This window comes from Ascaphus truei, chromosome 12 (genome assembly GCF_040206685.1).
Source record: "Ascaphus truei isolate aAscTru1 chromosome 12, aAscTru1.hap1, whole genome shotgun sequence".
Taxonomy (NCBI): Eukaryota; Metazoa; Chordata; class Amphibia; order Anura; family Ascaphidae; genus Ascaphus; species Ascaphus truei.
This window is the reverse complement of record NC_134494.1, coordinates 24,884,739-24,905,917: the sequence shown is the minus strand read 5'-3', so window position 1 is coordinate 24,905,917 and position 21,179 is coordinate 24,884,739. Positions and strand designations below refer to the sequence as shown.

At 44.8% G+C, this 21,179-nt stretch overlaps 1 protein-coding gene across 3 annotated transcripts in view; it reads left to right on the top strand.

The window, feature by feature from the left end:
- The window catches only part of DENND2B (DENN domain containing 2B), a 249,736-nt gene that overhangs the window by 163,601 nt on the left and 64,956 nt on the right, over positions 1 to 21,179 (top strand). For all 3 annotated transcript variants that reach the window (XM_075567048.1, XM_075567050.1, XM_075567047.1), the window contains 2 exons: positions 8,083 to 9,273; positions 13,885 to 14,021. In XM_075567048.1, coding sequence (XP_075423163.1) covers positions 8,083 to 9,273; positions 13,885 to 14,021 — 1,328 coding nt within the window. The remainder of the gene's footprint in view (positions 1 to 8,082; positions 9,274 to 13,884; positions 14,022 to 21,179) is intronic.

Here is a 21,179-nt window from a genome sequence, read left to right as displayed (position 1 = left end):
CCTGCAGGCACACTCATGGGCACCCGCCGGCATGCCCATCAGAGGCTGCAGGTTGGCGACCCTGCTCCTCGGGCCTATAAATATCTCCCCTCCCCAGGCTCATATCTTCAGCCCCTCACCCCAAGGCCTATACCTTCTCACCCCCCCTCCGGCCCATATCTTCTCAAACCCCCCCATCAGGCCCACATATTCTCACCCCCCAGGCCCTTATCTTCTCACCCCCCCCACACAGGATCATATCTCCTCCCCCCCCACCATATCTTCTCTACACCTCGCCCAGGCCAATACCTTCTCCCCCTACTCTCAAGGCTCCCCTGAGGTCCATACCATCTTTCCCCCCCTCCCGTCTCATATCGTGTGCCCCCCCCCCTCACCCCACCTCATACCTTGTCCCGCCCCCTTCCCAGGCTCAAACCTTGTCTCCCCCCTCCCCCACATTCCCAGGCTCGTAAATTGTCCCCCTCCTCCCCATTTCCAGGCTCATAGCTTGTCCCTGCTCCCTCCCCGGCTCATACTTTCTCCCGCCCCCCCTTCCCAGGTTCATACCTTCTCCCGCCCCCCCTTCCCAGGTTCATACCTTCTCCCCTCCCCCTAGACCCATACCTTCAAATATAAGAAGCAGAGCGCACAGAAGGGAGCCTGCTCCTTCCATTTGTCTTGGGCCCAATGATTTCTGTTGGTGGTAGGGTTGCCAGGTGTCCAGTATTGAACCACACTGTCCTGTATTTGGACACTCTGTCCAGTAAAAAATTAGAGGAGGTAATACTGGACATGTATGTGTCCGGTATTACCTCTCTGGACATTGTGACCTGACCGGCTTAGGGGGGGCCACGGGATTTCCCAGAGCAGGGAGAGAGCAGAGCAGGGAGAGAGCAGGGCAGGGAGAGAGCAGAGCAGGGAGAGAGCAGGGCAGGGAGAGAGCAGAGCAGGGAGAGAGCAGGGCAGGAAGAGAGCAAGGCAGGGAGAGAGCAGAGCAGGGAGAGAGCAGGGCAGGAAGAGAGCAGGGCAGGGAGAGAGCAGAGCAGGGAGAGAGCAGCGCTGTTGCTAGGGAGCTGGGCAGCTTCTTCCACCTTGATTGGCAGCTGCTGGGTAATTCAGCCAATCGGGAGGAAGTGTCAGTAGCCTGGGGGTGGGGCCAAGGAGTGGAGGAAACAGCATGGAGATGAGAGGGGTGTGTGTGTGTCTCTCTTGAGCGTGTCGCATCTTTCATCATTGTGTCCAATATTTTTGGAGAAACCGCCTGGCAACTCCAGTTGGTGGCCCTGACAATCAAGCACCTTCAAAAAGCTGAAGGGAGCACAGCTTTGCTATGGTTGTTGTGGGGGAGAAGGGTGAGGATTCCTGGCTTGAAGAACCCCCGGGCTTCTAGAAACAACCTTTATAAGGACACTGCAGCCTTTAGCTGGGAAGCAGTGTGTGGGAGGGTTTCAGGATCTAGTCTAGCTGGGCCTGGCAAGGATATTAGTTGGCTCTAGAATAGTATGACAAATCAGCAACAAGAGCTCACTCAGTCCTCCAAGGGGGAGCTAGTTTTTTCTTATTTATAATTTCATGTTTTCTTCCCTTAAATGGCTTATTTATATTATGCTGCTAACAAATACAGCAAACTGTATATCCCTGTGTCCTGAATGTGCACACCAACTGCATTACCAGTGCCGACCTGTGCAGAAAGAGGGGGCGCCAGAGAGCGTGCCGCTGTCACCACTGTGATTATCAAATGATTAAGGATGGAGGTGTAACTGGGGATGAATAAATGCTTTGTCTACCACATATCTTTATTTAAAGCTGCAGTTCAAGCAATATCCTACATGTGTTTTTTTTTTTTTTTTTTAATAAATCAGTTCTGTACCATGAGAAAATACTTGTAGCATTTTTAACCAAAAAAAACATTTTAAAGACATTTTTAATGTATTTTAATGTAACAAGCATGTTTTGTTTCTATAGCAACCAATTACAAAGTCACGCCCCATTCCTCTTCTGAAATAGGCTCTGACACGCCCCTTTTTGAGCCCTGTCCTCTCTCTCGCAGTGAACCAATGACTGCTGGTCACACGATCTTCCCCACAAAACTTTACATATTGGGTCCTCTTCTGCTGCACAGACGGCCATTTAGTGAACCCGAGCCGAATCTTCACTGATCGATCACAGGAAAACGGAGCTAACGGAGAACTTAGCTAATCACTTGACAGTGTGCAGATTGTATTGATGCACATATTGAATGGATTTTTTTTTTTTTTAAACGGCAGCTTGAACTGCTACTTTAAAACGGAAAAATGTACTGTAGTACAGGTCTAAATTGCTGCATAAGAATGCAGCTTTATATATATATATATATATATATATATATATATATATATATATATATTTATATTGAGCACTCACTGTCTCCTTTTGCTCTGTTCATCAGATGGAATTGTATGTCATGTTGGACTTGTTAGATGAAAAATACACCTCTTCTGAGAAATTATTTATCCCTTGTGGACTTTTAATATGGGAAGTTTTTTCCCCCTTTCAGCAGTCGTCTCTTGTTTAAGTTTGGCATTTGGTCAAAAGCAACATTCAAGGGAAGACCAAAACGAATAATAAGCTGCAGAATCAGTCACTGGCGTTTGGAAAATGGAGATTATCTTGTGTCCTCTGGACGTCCCGTTTTTATTCCAGGGAAAGGTCAGGATGCGGACAGTTGACCAACTCGATTCATTATCAAGTCTCAACAAGGAACTGTCAGGCTGGGGAAAACTTCACACTGTTTCCCAAAGTAAACAGGTTGCTTGTTTTATTAGGTTGGAGACTCCAGTTAACCCCTTCAGTGATTGCTTCATGTTGGCGTGGTAATGCCAAGGCCAAGGAGAACTAGAACATTTTTACAAAGGCGGTGACCTGATGGGGCTCCCCAAGGGCTGCTCCCCTCTGCACAGGGCCAGCGTGCTAAGGGTTAACATCTGCTTGTACTTTGTGGAACGTCAACCCCACCCACTGGAATGTTAATGAGCCAAGAGGACACAAAGAACTTTGTATTTGCAGCTGCATTTAATCTGAACCCCTTCAGTGTACATCTGTGTCGCCCCAAAGGCGGACAGCCTTTAACATAGCCAAAGGGTGTGAGCCGTTCGCTGATGTTTGGTGAAGTTAAAGCATCTCTATTTCAATCTGAAACTCACCAGCCCTTTTATCCCCTGTACCCAATTTTCCAACTCTATCTGTCCATGAAATATCCGTGAATTGACAGTATAACACCTGTTCTTTTAAAGTAACCAGGTATTGTTATAACTCTGTGCCCAGGACATACTTGAAAACGAGAGGTAACACTCAATGTATTACTTCCGGGTAAAACATTTTTATAAATAAATTTTTACTGCTCGGGTGCTAAAAATTGAACAGATCAAAGTCTGATACATACAGTACCATTCACTCAATGAATGTAGCTAGTGACAGCTGAGAGTTCAGGTCAGTGGAGCTCTAGAGATTTTCTGAACTCAATGGTTATGTAAGGCTAGGGGAGAGTAATAAAGGTTTGGCTTTTATTTGGACACTACCATTATTGCCACATACAGCAACACTTCAAAACCTGTATTCACTTGGAAATTGCCATGGGCCAAGTATGATATAGGAAATATGTAATAATAAAAAAAAAAAATTAAATCCCATACGCAATATTGTGACATTATGATACTTATGTGTAAACGTGATTGCTTAATTAGACTGAACTAAGGAAACCTTTAAATGTTCTGCATTTTGAATTGGCTGGCACAGACTGGAATTCTTGCTGTTCTTTGCTTGTTTCTAATGCGATGCTAGGTGCCATATTTGTTAAGCGGTACAAAGCACTAAAACACCTTACAGCCTATTCATGGGAATAAGTAGGCCTTCAATGTATCTGTGGAAATGCTCCCTGTACATTATCATCCATGGTTAACGTGGAAAGCCAGACTGCTTGAGCACTACAGTGCTGGTCTTACTCGTGATAGACCTCTGGTTCAGCTGATATTTGCCCTTGCCCTGTTATCACCATAATAATACTAGGAGGAACAGCAGCAAATATTTCTTAAACCAAAAAGTCTTTGGGGGTAAGACGGAGAACAGATACAAAGACTGGGGCGCTTCCCAAATAATTAAAATCTATTGCAAATGAACGCAAGAAGGCCGAAAATATATAAAAATAAAAAATAAAATACTGGCCGGAAGTAGCAGCTCAACCTGGTAGAGAATCTCCCAGGATCCTTAGGTATACGGTGTAACAGATTGGGGGAACGCCCCCCAATCTGTTACTCCAGGGGTAAGATGGAGGCAATCATGTTTTAGGGGATCCCACCATTTCAGTTTGTTAAAAAAAAACAATGGTTGTTGTGGTGAGGAAGTGCTGTTTTTCATGCACTGGCAAATCCTTGCATTGAGAAGATACATTCTTGCTCCAACACTTACCATATTAGCTCAGAGTAGACACAGCTTTTCATATTGGACATTCCAGAATGAGCTCAGCACCTACTGAGGCACCAAAGACCAGCCTTGAGTCTGGCGCTTTGTCAGGAGAATGATGGTACTAAGAAACATCCATCTCTTTACACCCCATCAATTCACATTGCACACCATGTAATAAATTATTATGCGCTTAGGTTTGGCTGGAGTTTTTAAGAGTCTCCCTACACAGCTAGCTCTTGTCAGGTCCTGCTCTGGCAACATCATCTTACGTTTAAGACTTGAGAGCACTGTTTGGGAGACACTAATCTTTAATTGTGATGTATCTCAGGAGTTAAGTACCTGTGAAATACAAGTTCCTTTACCAAGGCTTTTTAAGGCATTGTATGCAACGCCAGTCCGTTTATACAGCTATATTCCAGCCCTCTGTGTATTGCAGCTGGTTCTTTTTTTGTACAAGAAGTTATGAAGTCACTTACATATAAGTAGCAATTTAATCAAGGAAAAGTGTACAAAAGGCAGAGTACATTTTCGTGGTTGTACTGTAACTGTAGGAGAAAACATGACAGGAGAAAAAATCTTCCAAACTCAAATGGAGAATTAGTTCTCCTTTAATATCTATGTTGATAAATAATAGGCTAAAGCAGGGGTGCACAAACCGGGGGTGTGAGATTTTCGGCGGGAGGGGGGGGGAGGGGCGCGGCAGTTACACAGGTCCCGCGCTCCCCCCCAAGGCATTTAAATTAAATGCTGGTGGACCGCACGAGGCCTCTGTAACTTGCTTACCTTGGCTTCCACCGACGTGTCGTCATGGTAACCCCACGTCAAAAGTTGCCGCGGGGTCACGCGACAGTGCGTTGCCATGGCAACATGACGTCATTTGACGCCGGAGCCAAGCGGGGGGGGGACGGGGACAGAGGCGGAAGCGGGGGAGGAGAGCAGGCAGTGGGCCGCAGGGGGAAAAGATTGCGCACCCCTGGGCTTCAGGTCCAATCCCTCCATCTTCAGCGACATATTTAAGGGCTAAATCTTGGTATAATAATCATTATAAATGTCTTGGTGTTCATTTGTAAACATGAAAACCCTTTCTAAGGCTGCGCTTATAGTGCCGGCGACAGCGGCGCGAGGTCCCTTCAAAACAAATGTATTGAAACCGTCGCGTGCGCTTATAGTAAGCGCGACGCGACGGAGCGACGGCTTGGTCGCGGGCTCTGGAAGTCAAGTCGATTTTGATTTTTCCAGCGACCGCAGCGTGACGTCGCGTCGCCGGCACTATAAGCGCAGCCTGAGAGTCAATTGTATTTCCTAACATATGTTTTGCGGGTTTATTTTTCTTTTCTCAATCTGTATAATTTGTAAGGAGTTAAAATACTTGTCATTGTGGTACTTCTACCGCATTTATTAAGGGTCAGAAATAAAGGGTCCCCTATTTTGGGGGGGGCTTCTCTGCCACCACCTCTTCTTCCTTGACTACCACCAGTAAACTTCTGCATGCAACTCATGGCAAAGTGTGGATAAGGCAGGATGAAGTAAATGAAGCTCTGTGTGCCATTAGATTTATGCTTTTTGAGTGGCATCGAATGTGTGTCTCTTTCCATCAATCATCATTGCTTCCGTTTTCCTTAACACCTTCAGCCATGAAGTGTTTAAATCACATACGATTTATGAAGTGGCTATAGCATTGGTGGGTAACAGGAGGCCCCAGGCGGCCTCGGGGAGCTACACCTGCGCCCACCAGCCCCTGGCCGCCCCAGCAGCCCACGCTCCCCACTGCAGAGGGAGCGGAGATGTTGCTGCAGTGGATCGTAGCTTCTCTCCCCTTCCTCAGCTGCTTAATGACAATATGCTGATGAATACTGTATTTCCTGCTCCTCTACTGTACTACGGTCATCTAGTTCCCACAGTAAAAAGAGGAGCAGGACAGTATTCACTGCGTACTATATACAGTATATATGTGGGTAATGTGCTGCTCTTTTGAGGGCTTATGGTACATCATGTTGCCTACCACTGTGTTATAGGGTACCATAAAAATAGCTAGGGATTAGTAAACTTAATAATAATAACTTGATTTCATATAGTGCTTGTCTCCCAATGGGACGCAAAGCGCATCACAATTACAGTATAGTGCGCAGCACATTGGAATTCTACAGACACAGTCCCTGCCCCGTGGAGCTTACAATCTATGATTTTGGTGCCTGAGGCGCAGGGAGATAAAGTGACTTGCCCAAGGTCACAAGGAGCCGAAACCGGGAACTGAACCAAGTTCACCTGCTTCAAACTCAGTGTCATTGTTTTCAGAGTCAGTGAAGTAGACTCCATCACCACTTGATTTTTTTATGACTACACATTTTGCAACTTTTTGCCATATTGTTTCTGTATTTTGTACCAGGTTTAAACTGGTATCAAGTGTTTTTGAATCTAGACACCTACTGTAAATAAATGCAGGCTGGTTCCATTCGCCACGTAACAGAAAGAATGGTAGGTTCTCCAAGAATGTTGTCGTGAGCATGAAAACGTTTGCTTGGTTCCAAAGTTCAGTCTTTACACGCACTGAGGGAACGGAAAGATATTTTGTTATCGTCCGTTGCCATGCAAATCGCGCTTTGTATTTGTCTTTGACTTGAAAGCTAAAGATAAAGGTTGGCAAAGGCTGGTCTAGGAAAAGCTCTTGTGGGATTTAACTGCATTTGTTGCTTTCATTTAAAGCAGCAATACTTTATAGCAGGGGTGGGCAACTCCCGTCCTCAAGGGCCACCAACAAGGGCCGTCCTCAAGTCGAAGACTTGCTTTATAGGATGGGAACCAGTGGGTTCTCTGGAGCTGAACTGTGTTAATTGGAGCTCTGCGGACCCCCTGGCTTCCCAAGATATGTACAGGTGTAGTTACCCGTGTCTTTGCCCCTCCAGGGGAAACAAAATGAACGCTCAAATCTTCTGCTTTACGTTGGTCAATAGGAAGCGGCATCCATTTTGGCTTCCTATTGGATGGTAATTTGAAACCCAGCGAGGAACCAGGTAGTGAGTCGGTAACCTCGCCGCTAACTATGTCGGAAATTGTGGGGTCGCCAGAGCTGAAAATAGCCCGTTTCAGCTCCAGAGGAAGGGGCATTGCTGCTTTTTTATGGGTAGATATATTTCGTAACAGAAGTAGTTTTTGACATACAGTTCGCCTTTCTTTGTGTATGTGTTCTGAATAAGTAACAATTGCTCCAAATTAGTGACACAAAAAGCAGGGGTACAGTCCATCCTGAAATAAAAAGTTCCGCTAGTAATGTTGTAAGTCTCTTTCTTTCACAAATACTGTTTCTAGTTTTGTTTCTCAGCTTATTTTAGCAACAACAAAAAATGGCTGTTATGGACCAGTGGGCAGATGAATTCCAAGCATCACTCAATAAGCAAAAGGGTAGAAATAAACACAAGAATCTCGTTCCCATATATGATACCAAAATGAGCTTTGTTTCAGGTACATGAACGATATTTAGGAAATTCAGCTTGTCTCTTTTAGTTGCAGTAAGGATGTCTTTGTAATGTAAAAATAGTACTGCCCCTCCGATCTGTGGTATTTCTGCCGTTTTGTGGTATTTGAACACAGCTCTGTAAGCTTGAGATGAGTTTGTAAGTGCTTGAGTGTACAGCACTCACGTGTAACTTCTTTTTGTTTTTCCAGGTCCCAGTCAGTGTCTCCTCCACCGGTTTTGTCTCCAATCAGAAGCCCTTCATATCCCCTTAGTGATACTGAAGAGTTCTGCAGATCCAATAGGCTTTCCGAGGAATCAAGTACAAAGCTGGTCATTAAAGACTGGAGCCTGGTAGGTTCTAACCTACGAGACACCCGCCTGCGATCCTCAGGTGGCGATTCACCAAACCACCTGCTTAAATCAGTCAGTGTCGCATGCTTGGATAAGAGGCTTTCCGTATTTAAAAGCCCCAGTCAAAAAGAAAATGTACAGGAGACTAAAGACACCGATGTGATTGGCAACTGTCTGCTTAATCGGAGCACACTCTCCTTGGGATCTGCAGCCAACCAACGGAATCGACCCCACAACAGAACCCCCGTACGCTCACAAGCACTTGACATTAGACGGAAGATCTCAGAATGGGAATGCAGAAGAGCATCTACCCCCAAACTGAGCTTGTTTGTGGACAAAGGGGACCAAGGGGACAGGTCTACCAGTGAAGGATGTCCCAGCATGTTGCCATCGCCATGCAGTGAAAAGACTTTTGATTTTAAAGGATATCGGAGAATGAGCAGAACATTTTCGGAGTGTTCCTACCCAGAAACCGAGGAGGACGATGCTCTGGAACGAGATAGGTTTAAAAGGAGGACAAGCAGGACAGAGCCAGCCAATGCTTTTATCAGAGGGCACCCAAGGAAAGATTCTTCTGCTGTGCTGAACAGAATTCAAAAAATTGAAAAGGCATTGAAGGAAAACCCTGGCATGGGTCTCCCTCAGTTGCCAAGCAGTTGCTACAGTGTTGACGCAGGGAGGAAAAGATCTATAACTTCAGGTACTCTTGACACTCTGAATGACGCTGTGAGCAGTAACAAAGGTGGACATGTACATACTGTAAGTGAGCAAGAACATTGTCTCGAAAAAAATGCAAAAACAAAACAAGGGATTACTCCAAATTCAAGTAGTTCCAGCCTGGTTCCTGAGAGCCCCAATGCCGAGGTAAATCCTGTTCCCAAACCCAAACGCACCTTTGAGTATGAAGCTGATAGAAGCCATAAGAGCACACCAAACAATGGTCTACCGCCTTCCCCCACGCCAGTATCCCCTCCTCCCCTCCCATCTACACCTGCACCTCCAGTCACCAGGAGACCGAAGAAAGATCCTCACCGGAAACCCCAAAGCAGGTAAAATGAGATTTTATAATCGTTTGAATTTCTTGGCCATTTGACAAATAGGACAATCGATATTATCCTTTTTTTTGAAGAAAAAAAATGTGTTTTGATCAGTGGAAGCTATTAAATGCAAAAAAGGTCATTTTTATATAGAGTAGCAATGCAAAGAGATACCCAGTGGCAGTGGCCAAAGTGTGAAGGTATAAGGATTACTACTACTTACTATATGTATTTAGTAGCACTTTTTTTTAAAGGAGAATTCACTTGTTTTAGTAAGCCTTTTTCCCTTTCAATTTTTAATAGCACAATTGTATAAATTAATCTAACATACTGTACACTCCAAAGAGCTTTGCCCCACCCAGCTTTTTATCTGACACAATGCAGCTACTTTTAAAGACACTTTAATCACTGCTCAATGTCATTATTCAGTGTAGCATGTTCCTATTCAGAGAAGTTCATTGACATGTTTTTTCCAAGTGATACATGCATATTAATCATAATAATAGCATAACAAAGCAGCAATTCTGCTGAATGTCAATATTGTTTCTTTTAAAGGATTCGCGCCGGGCGTCCTTCGAGCTATTTTTAAATCTTTGACGTTATCCGTAGAAGTTTAACTCTTAGAGTATCTTGGGTCTCAGAGATACTCACTGGTTTTGCTGCCTGTGTTTCTGCGTGGACATTTAAACAGTCATCCAATAGAAAGCTGCAACGTCATCTCGGGATCTGGGCTCTCCCTAGAGCTACGAATAGTGCAGTTCTGCTCGGATTCAAATTCTATTAATAATAATAATAATAATAATCACGCTGCAGTTAAATGACAATGCATCCTGGAGTTTGATTAATTGCACCGAACACTTATTTTCATGTGACCCTTTGAGTGGTTATCGCTTAATAATAGGGCCCATTTGGAAAATCCCAAAGACGAATGATGGGTGTTATCTGTAAATACATATCATTCTTTGGAACTCAGCGGCAGACACTCACTGACATATTTAATAAAGCCAAAGACTGATGTGGGTGTTGAAACGTATAAATAGTTCAACCGTCTACCATTGAAAGGTCAGCTGGTGTGTGTACATTAAGTGTGGGAATTTCTGTTGCACGATCTTAAAAAATATTTGTAATGTTTTCACTTTGGAATGGTGCTGCACTTTTATTGCGTGGAAGCTTTATGCTGCTGATTCAGTTATCTTGGGTTGTTGTGCAATCAACATACTTTTACTTATATACTTACCTGCACTAGTACCGTGGTATAGAAGGATAACTGAAAAAAGAAAGGTGGTGTATTAATAGCGCTAAAAAATGAATAAAAAGTGATTGAAAAGTGATATACCTATAAAGAAATTTAACCCCCTAGTGGCGGGCTAGGCTGCCTGGTAAATGCCTGATTCATACAAATCAAGATAATGGTATAGACAAAACAAAGGAAAACCGGCGCCTTACAAGTCCAATATGTGCCAGTCTTTAGAGTCCAGAATAGTGAAGAAAGTGTCCAGAACCTTTCTGATCCTGAACTTCCAGATGGTCAGATGAAGTTACATCCGTGCGTTCCGTGATATGTAAGAAACACAAAGAAAAGTAATAGTGCAATATTGCCAGCAATGTTACATAGAACTAACACTAACTGCAACACACGTACAACAATGACTGACACCACATACAAAAACTACACTGACAAACAAAACAGAAAATAGCCAGGCTGAATATTAAATACAAGCTAATTTAATAAGAAAATAAAACAATATAAAATTGCTAATGTGCGGATGACAGGGAGACCGCTGGTCCGGTGGGTTAAAACCAGGACCCTACTCACATGATGGTAGATGTAAACAGGCAGTGAAAGATCGGTCGCAGAGAGGTGTAGAATCTTCCTTCGGTCACACTGGAGTGTTCATAGACTTGCTCCTGCGCTTCCCCGCGTACCGCGGGTGCTCCGGCACTTGGGGGCGAACCTTGAGGTAGAAACCTCTTCCTGCTTATGATCCAAGTCTGTCGCACTGCTCACGTCTGTCCGTCAGGTTTAGCTCTGAACTTTGCCCTACGCGTTTCGTATGCTTGCGCAGCACTTCTTCAGGGGAAACGCCGGTTTTCCTTTGTTTTGTGGTATGGAAGGAGCCAATAAAGTCTTATGCCTAACTAATATAAAATAACCAGCATGGACTGCTGAGACACTGCCATCTTCGTGATAAAAAAAATGTAGGACTTAAAGAAGCTCACCTGCCCCACTTTTGGACTTTCTTAATGTTTGAATCAGTTGGATCCTGGAGCTAAACCGCAATATTTTCAGCTCAAAGATTCTTCTTGGTTCCCAAGAGATATTTATAAGTTTGTTGGGTTGTAAAATACAAGGTGTTCACTTGGCCAAAGACAAAACACAATGTGGTCACTTGGCCAAAGATAAAATACAAGGTGGTCAAAAGGCTTTTTATTGGCTCTCCAGAATGAGGTTGACATGACGGCCATATTGATTCCAAAGAAAGTTAAAAACAGCAAAGAAGAATATAACTATCTCAGGAACTGGGGTGTTCCCAGTGTGAAAATAATGTTTGTTTGTTTGTTTGTTTGTTTGTTCTCTCTCTCTCTCTCTCTCTCTCTCTCTCTCTCTCTCTCTTCCACTTTATTTTGTAATACAGAGATAATTTGTGCTGTAAATTTACATTGATCTTTATATAAACATAGTTGTGTTACTATGACGGATGTTGGTTCTAATGATATGAAACAGAGGCGTTCCCTCTAACAGCGCATATCCCCAGAGCTCCGTTACAGTTACCGCACGGATTTAACGATGCATTACTTAGGTCATACCGAAAGGTGGCGTTTCCCCCATATTTGGGTATTCTGCTGGAGGCAGTGTGTCAGAGCACAGCCATAAATGATCAGGAAAGCAGCTTGTGGTTAAAAGATATTCTTTATTCGGACATCATGGTGCAGTCAGGGAAATGGAGGGAGCTCTTTTCCCTAGGTAATAGGGAAAATGTACTGAACCAGAGAGAAATGTTCTGGATTTATACCCTCGGGTCTTTGGCACCCGGGGGTATAAATACTGACTGGGAACTCAAGCACTTCTTGTGAAATGTATGTTCATTATTTTTCCAACAATCAATTATTTTATATTGAAAGAAGAACTAGCCTGTTGTATTTAATGTTATGCACATCAAAAACAATGTATATATTCACAACATATCACAAGATTACTTAAAACATCATGGTGTGTATACATTGTTCTTCTCATATTGCCTTTATATCCTCAAAAATAATAGAATGTAATTATAACTAGATGTATAACATATGCTTTATCCATTGTTTAGATATAGCCATCAGTCTTTCACTAATCACCTCGAGTAAATCTGTGCAACTGTTCCAAATGTATACTTTCATGCAAAGAATTGGCACAATATATTTTTTATTGATATATCAACCCATTATGTATGATTGCAATATAGCCTATACAACCTGAATCAAAGATTCAAAGTTTGTCATTATAAACAATTTACATATGTCACCAGGCACTTAAAAACGTTTAAACGTACGATTGCAACCGTACATTATGGATAATATCAAACTGTTTACTAAAGAGTCCTTCAGTTTATGCATAGTCTATATGCTTTAGATGTTGTTTTTAAAACCACCACCTTTGATTATGTATGTTTTTTGTATGGTGGGGTGATAATGCTGGGTCCCGTTTGTAAACAAGATTTCCCCATTGCTACGGAGTGATGACGCTGCGATCTCCATGACTACAAGCATGGCTTGTAAACAACCATCCATAGCATGGAGCCCGTCGCGTCACATCCGGTTCCTGACTTCCGGTATCATCACTTCCGGCCAATCGAGCCGCGGCTGTGATCAATTTGAAACGCAATGAGAGGCACTATATCAAGGGGGTCCCAGCATTACTTTTTCACTCTCTGACGAAGCGCCAACGAGGCGTGAAACGCGTAAGAGCTCCCTCCATTTCCCTGACTGCACCATGATGTCCGAATAAAGAATATCTTTTAACCACAAGCTGCTTTCCTGATCATTTATGGCTGTGCTCTGACACACTGCCTCCAGCAGAATACCCACCTATCTACCACTTTTCCGGATGCACGCCACCAACAAGAAGAAAACAGGCTTTTTTCATGTGAGTTTATCCTTTATTCTACTTTGGAGGTATACACTAGGGTGGTTGCAAGCGTGTGTGACATTGTCCTCATTAGGAGTGATGTGATGGAGCTTAACACTCTTCATTCGCAACACCTCTAGGACTTTTATATAAATGTCCTCTACACAGCGCTCACCTACATACCCAATACTCACCTGTATATCAATAGCCTGCATCAAGCCATCTTCTATCAAGAATATTCGAATTGACATTGTTATTTCCATTATCCATAGTCATTTAGAGCACTATTGATGAACTCTGTTCTTCTACTGCTTTCCCCCATATTTAAGGGTCTGGATGGGGGTAAGTGAGAGCCAGGAAGGGAGAGAGATAATTAGCTTTGTGGATTCACATTAACCTCAGGGAACATAACGTCTGTTACTGATTTTGAGAACATGTGGTTATGAGCACGGACTTAACAGAGTCATTTGCTGTTCCAGAAAGTCTCCTAATGCTACGACCTTTTTCTTTTCCAGAAAGTCTCTGGAGTTTGAGGATGCTTCAAGTGTCCAATCCTTGAGCCCGACCTCACCTGTAGAAAATGGTACTGAAAAGCAGCGCCGGTCCAGTTCCAAAAGCACTTTAGAAGAGAACGCCTACGAAGATATTGTGGGTAAGAATTGACTGTTATATATAATACCAGCAGTGCCAACCTAACTCCATGGCATTATCAGACTGTAGTACAGTTCTGATTCTCCAAGTCTCCATTGCCAATGTAAATGCAGAAATGATGGGGACCATAATGCCTCTGGACCAGGGCTAGATAACTAGTGGTGGGCCAGCATTTGTGACATGGAGTCAGGTTGGCAGGGCAGCAGTATGTTACTTTGTTTCAGGCTATTATACTTTAGCATGTTAATAACGTTCCCTTAGCTAATCTCTTTGCTGTCAACGATGTGAGATGAACATATAATGAATGTACTGATATGTGAGAGCAAATTCATTATTCACAGTTTACATGGAAACCTCATTGGGGGCCTTTATTGAAAACACATTGTCTGGTCAGCAGTCGTAATGGTTTTTAAGAACTGAGCCTCTCAGCTTGGAAACACTGGCCTCAAATCAAAAGTTATTTTTAAAAAGTAGACAAGAAGAAAAAAAGTACACAAGATAGTTCTACACAGTCTGTGGTTTGTTTAATCTTTGGAAGGTCTGTGTGTTTATTCTCCCACTGGACTGTCTATGCCCCTTTTCTTGCCTTTTTGATTTCAATCTAGGTTTTCTTGTATAATTGTCAAATCAGATTTTATTGTTCCCTATTTAGAGTTATAGTGTTCTGGAAGAATTGGAGAAAAATGGTGCTCAAATATAAGTGTATGCACTGCGTATATTCATAAGCACCACGGAAGCATCAGTAAACACACTGCAACCGTCCATTGAACTAAATGTCCATAAACATGTGCAGAGGGACAAATGACCTAGCGATGTCCACTTGACTACCGCAGCAAATGGCCTTTGTGTATAAACCCCTCTCTAAGCGAGAACATACCCTATAGTAGGACTTTTCTTTTCTTGGGGTTGAGGAGGAGCGCAGGATAAGAAGGACACAAGGTAAATATATAAGGGCTAAAGCCCATTACCTGCCCCTGGGGGTAGCCAGAATAAGTCCAGTGTTGCAGTGTTCTGGAGCGTGCAATCCTGCAGGGTATAGTCAGCAGCAAGCAGTGTAGAGCAAAGGAGCACAGCAGCAAAAAAGATTATGCCAAGGAAAATTGATAAGAGGGCAACTCCAAGGAAAAGGTAGAAGGTATTTAATCCATCAGCTCACAAATAGTGAAAGAAACAAACGCACCAACGCGTTTCATTCCGTGGAACTTTGTCAAGGTGTAATACAGACAACACATATTCTTACCTATATACAGTCCACATTTCGCGCCAAAACCCAACCAGTGCGGCGTCATGCCTGCGCGTCTTAGGCCCGTCGCGCCGAAACGTCACTCCCCCAAGGCAGCCAGACTAATCCGGCGCTCGGGATGACGTCATAACCACGCGACCATGCCCCATGCTGAAACCCCTGATTGGCTAAGGCAGCAAAAGTAAATATTCTTAAAATATTCTTAAAACAAAGCAAACTTTATTACTGCATATAAACAAACACAAAAAAAATGACTAAATATACCATAACTAAATCCCTAAAATTGTATATAATATAATATTTAACTAAATCAACTTAGTGAGTGCATATCATATAAATAAAAAATCTATTTTAGATTCGGTCACGCTACCAGCGCGCCTCTAATAGGCGATTGCGCGTCTTTTATTTTAATACCACAGTATTGAAACATGGGGTCGCCGAAACTGAACCCATTCATTTCAGCCCCTCAGCTTCCTGAGTTACTGGCCCCGTTATGTGGTGCCGGTATCCCCACCATGTTTAAATTCTCCTGCGTCACCGCCCACGTGACGGCGACATTTAAACAATCACTGACTGGCGCTCCACTAACACACCTGTCAGTCAGCGCTGCAGCCGATTACAGCGAGCGGTCCTAATGTCACGGTAGTGAAGCAGGATCAGGAGTGCTGTGACTGGCTGCAGCGCTGACTGACAGGTCAATCAGTGCAGCACCGCGGGTGGGACGACGACTTCTGTGACCGCCATCAGACTGCCCATGATTTGTTTTTCCTAGGGGTCCCTTGAAGTTAATCGGAGGCACCCTTCTGTGTCACAGCACTGTGCTTGAGAAACAGTGGGTTATGGTAGCAAGAGACATAGAGGTGTCAGATATACGACCCATCTTACACTTTTATAACTTTGTCACTCTTTCAGTTGAGCCTCGTAAAAGGACGGCGGGTGGCACAGATACATAGCTCTGTACAGGGAGGCGGTATTTAGGATCTGCAGGACATTCCTTCATCTTGGCACAGTATCAGTGAGTCTTGGAGGGAACAGTGAAGGGGGCCTGGAAGGGGGGACGTTGGCCAAAAAAAGCATGGCCCTTCTCATTCAAATGATTATATCATATTGTATTTGCAAGCTTCTCTAGTATTAAGAGGGATAACTCATATAACACATGACGGTTGGATAAACCGTTTATCTTTACCTGTCCGCACTACCATCATAAATAATCATGAGCGGTGGAGCACAACCCATTAAAGGAGCTGGAAGTTTAATGACTTGTTTAATGAATGTGAATACGTACATATAATAACTTCTCAGCACTCCAGAAAGAGTTATCACCAGTGGGACTACCGACACCGAAAAGGGTTAATCAAACCGGCTGGCACAACAACACCCCGTGAGTTAGGAAACCCTCAGCTAGGTGAATCATACAGGAACAATTTCCTTTTGTAGACTTGCTTGAGATGAAAGGTGATAGTTGGCTGCGTGGGAAAGATTTTCCTGGGAAATGGGTAGGAGCAGAAAGAAATAAAGAGCCATGAAACAGAATTCTGCATGTGGTCAGATACTGCTTTACTTGCGGCGGATAAAATGGTCTCTGGCTGCAGTGTGTATCTTACACTTCCAGAAAGTTGTATTGCCTGGGTTTGGATTACTTTATTTCAGATGACATAGTAGAGTTAAGAATCACCCTCCAGCCTTCGCTTTATAAACAGTTGTGCATAACAAACAGCACTTCGGCCTTCGACACGATTGATCACGGGGGGCTGCTGCACCGCCTGAGACTTAGCTGGTATTGTTGGGGCCGCACTACAACGGGTTGCCTTGTTCCTGCAAGGCCAGACGCAGCAGTTGTGTACGGGGTCCTATGTGTCACCAGGGGGGACTCCCCTTTGAGATCCCTCAAGGGTTGGCGTTGTCACCGCTCCTGTTCAACGTTCATGTAAGAGCGCTGGGCGAGAACATCCAGAAGCATGGTCTGAAGTGCCACCAGTGTGCTTATGACACCCAGATCTACGAAATGACAAAGAAAAAAAATAGTGAAGCACGTTCAAAAAAACTTGCAGAGAAATGCCATGGGTGAGATGCGTTTAAGTGCGTTCAGGCACTTAAAGGTTTCTTTGCTCCATCTCACTCCTTCCCCACAGCAGAATCAGAGAATGACAGGCAAAACGGAGCTCATTCTTTAAAAAAATATATCACTTTACTTATAGAGGTATTCCCTCACCCGTATACAAGAGATGAAAGTGAACCAGGCCGTTCGTGTATCTTTCCCACCGGTCACCGTGTAGCTCTACGCGTTTCGGAGGAGGGTTCCTTCTTCATCAGGAGAATGTGTATAATGTCCAGTGTTCCCTCCTAAGGCTGCGGTCCCAGTAATGTCTGTGACACGCGTGCCCAGCTGGGGGTGCGGCGCGTGTCACAGCGCTAACCGCGATCTGCGGTCTGTGAGGAGAATCTTGCGACGGGAGGGGGCGTGGTCGGGGATTTGCGGGGGCGTGGCCATTACGTCACGCGGCTGGTTCGCCCTCATTGGGTGAACCGCCGGTGGGGGCGTGGCCACGCCTCCGTCGCTAGGAGTAAACTCAATTTTATTGAGTTGGGAAAAACCCTGCAGCGCGGCGCGGCTGCACCTTCTGCGTGACGGTGCGTAGTGGGCCCAGCCCCTTTGAGGGGCGGTGCTTACACGCACAGTGCACGCCGCGCCGTGCGCACAGGCTGTACTGGGACCGCAGCCTAATATACCCCCACCCCTGTGTCTGCACTAAAAAAAAAACTTTATTGAACAAGGTGTACATTCACAGTACTGGGATAAATTGGAGGATATATATATATATATATATATAAATATATATATATATATATATATATATATATATATATATATATATATATATATATAAATATATATATATATATATATATACTTAGTTAAGCTATGGTGGGTAAAAAAAAGTGACAAAAACCCTCCACAGCAAAGCATATAGCAAATGGAAATATTACTGTGTGCTCATTTGCATGTCTTAGACAGGTCTGCAACCCTGCCTTTCACCATTATCACCCAGCACCCAGCACTTCCACTGCAGCAAGTGATTCTGGGAAATGACATGCAAATGAGCACACAGTGCCAACTTTTGCTTCAAAACCAACCCCACACTGAAGAGACCCATTAAGGTCGAAACAGTCTGTCTGTGGGTGAGTTTACTGGCTATGCACCTTAACCCTGGCTATTCTCAAAGCTGTGACCATGCAGCAAGCTTAAGCCTATAGGGAACCATGTGCATGTTTTTGAAGCAAAAGGTGGCACTGTGTGCTCATTTGCATGTCATTTCCCAGAATCCCTTGCTGCAGTGGAAGTGCTGTGTGCTAGGTGATAATGGTGAAAGGCGGGGTTGCAGACCTGAATTGGGTGGTCCCTGAAGCTAAAAATAGAGCAGTTCAGGCCGAGTGGACCCCTCGGTTTGAATTATGTTTTAAAAAAAATCAAGGATAGGCGGTATTGCTGCTTTAATGCCAGTCTCAGGCATGTAATTCCAGTTATGTGACTGACGCGCTATTAGAGAGGGTTGGGGTTCCTTACAATGCATCTAAACCAAGACGCGCTATTAGAGAGGGTTAGGGTTCCTTACAATGCATCTGATCTCAGACGCGCTATTAGAGAGGGTTAGGGTTCCTTACAATGCATCTGATCTCAGACACGCTATTTGAGAGGGTTGAGGTTCCTTACAATGCATCTAAACCAGGGGTGGGGAACGTCCGGCCCACGGGCCGTATAAGGCCCGCAAAGTCATTTGGTCCGCCCCCGGGAAGCCAGGCTGCAAGAATGGTTTAAAAAAAAAAAAAAAAAAAAAAAAAAAAAAAAATTTTTTTTAAAAACGCCTCCTCTCCTGATTGGCTGCCCGTGCTGTCACTCTGCCAAGATTTATTTTTTTTGGGCCCGCCTCTTCCCTCAGCACTGCTCCCTCCCTTCTCTCCTCCAGTAATGCCGGCTCCTTAGGCTCCGCCCCCCTGTCCCTCCCTTCAGGCTCCGCGGGCCAGTCTCTCAGCTGCACTGGCCATGCTGCTCCAGCAGCCCATCCCCGGGCCCCAGGTAACCCATGTGCCCCCTTATACCCTCTCCCAGGCACCTTACCCACCCCAAGGGGGGAGAGGCCTTATTATTGTGAGTGTTTGCAGAGGTGGGCTTATTGTGTGTGTGTGTGTCACTGTGTGTGTATCTGTCACTGTGTGTGTGTGTGTCAATGTCACTGTGTGTGTGTGTGTGTGTGTGTGTCTGTCTGTCTGGCACTGTCACTGTGTGTCACTGTGTGTGTGTCACTCTCACTGTGTGTGTGTGTGTGTTTGTGTGTGTCACTCTCACTGTGTGTGTGTGTGTGTCACTCTCACTGTGTGTGTGTGTGTGTCACTCTCACTGTGTGTGTGTGTGTCACACTCACTGTGTGTGTATGTGTGTGTGTCACTCTCACTGTGTGTGTGTGTCACTCTCACTGTGTGTGTGTGTGTGTGTGTCACTCTCACTGTGTGTGTGTCACTCTCACTGTGTGTGTGTGTGTGTGTGTGTCACTCTCACTGTGTGTGTGTGTGTGTGTCACTCTCACTGTGTGTGTGTGTGTGTGTCACTCTCACTGTGTGTGTGTGTGTGTGTCACTCTCACTGTGTGTGTGTGTGTGTGTGTCACTCTCACTGTGTGTTTGTGTGTGTCACTCTCACTGTGTGTGTGTGTGTCACTCTCACTGTGTGTGTGTGTGTGTCACTCTCACTGTGTGTGTGTGTGTCACTCTCACTGTGTGTGTGTGTGTGTCACTCTCACTGTGTGTGTGTGTGTGTGTGTGTCACTCTCACTGTGTGTGTGTATGTGTGTGTGTCACTCTCACTGTGTGTGTGTGTGTGTGTGTGTGTCACTCTCACTGTGTGTGTGTGTGTCACTCTCACTGTGTGTGTGTGTGTGTGTGTCACTCTCACTGTGTGTGTCACTGTGTGTGTGTCACTCTCACTGTGTGTGTCACTGTGTGTGTGTCACTCTCACTGTGTGTGTCACTGTGTGTGTGTCACTCTCACTGTGTGTGTCACTGTGTGTGTGTCACTCTCACTGTGTGTGTGTGTGTCACTCTCACTGTGTGTGTGTCACTCTCACTGTGTGTGTCACTCTCACTGTGTGTGTGTCACTCTCACTGTGTGTGTGTCACTCTCACTGTGTGTGTGTCACTCTCACTGTGTGTGTGTGTGTCACTCTCACTGTGTGTGTGTGTGTGTGTCACTCTCACTGTGTGTGTGTGTGTGTCACTCTCACTGTGTGTGTGTGTGTCACTCTCACTGTGTGTGTGTGTGTGTCACTCTCACTGTGTGTGTGTGTGTCACTCTCACTGTGTGTGTGTGTGTGTCACTCTCACTGTGTGTGTGTGTGTCACTCTCACTGTGTGTGTGTCACTCTCACTGTGTGTGTGTGTGTCACTCTCACTGTGTGTGTTTGTGTCACTCTCACTGTGTGTGTGTGTGTGTGTGTGTCACTCTCACTGTGTGTGTGTGTGTCACTCACTGTGTGTGTGTGTGTGTGTGTGTCACTCACTGTGTGTGTGTGTGTCACTCACTGTGTGTGTGTGTGTCACTCACTGTGTGTGTGTGTGTGTCACTCACTGTGTGTGTGTGTGTCACTCACTGTGTGTGTGTGTGTGTCACTCACTGTGTGTGTGTGTGTGTCACTCACTGTGTGTGTGTGTGTTTCACTCTCACTGTGTGTGTGTGTCACTGTCTCTGTGTGTGTGTGTCACTGTCTATGTCACGGTCACTGTGTTTGTGTGTCACTGTCTGTGTGTGGCAGCAGCCGCCTGAGGTGATTAAGGACCTGAGTATCACCAGGGCGGCGCGGGTAAGCAGCGCTCCGAGGGGAGAGGGTATAAGAGGAGTCTGCGGTGGGAGAGACATCTCACTACC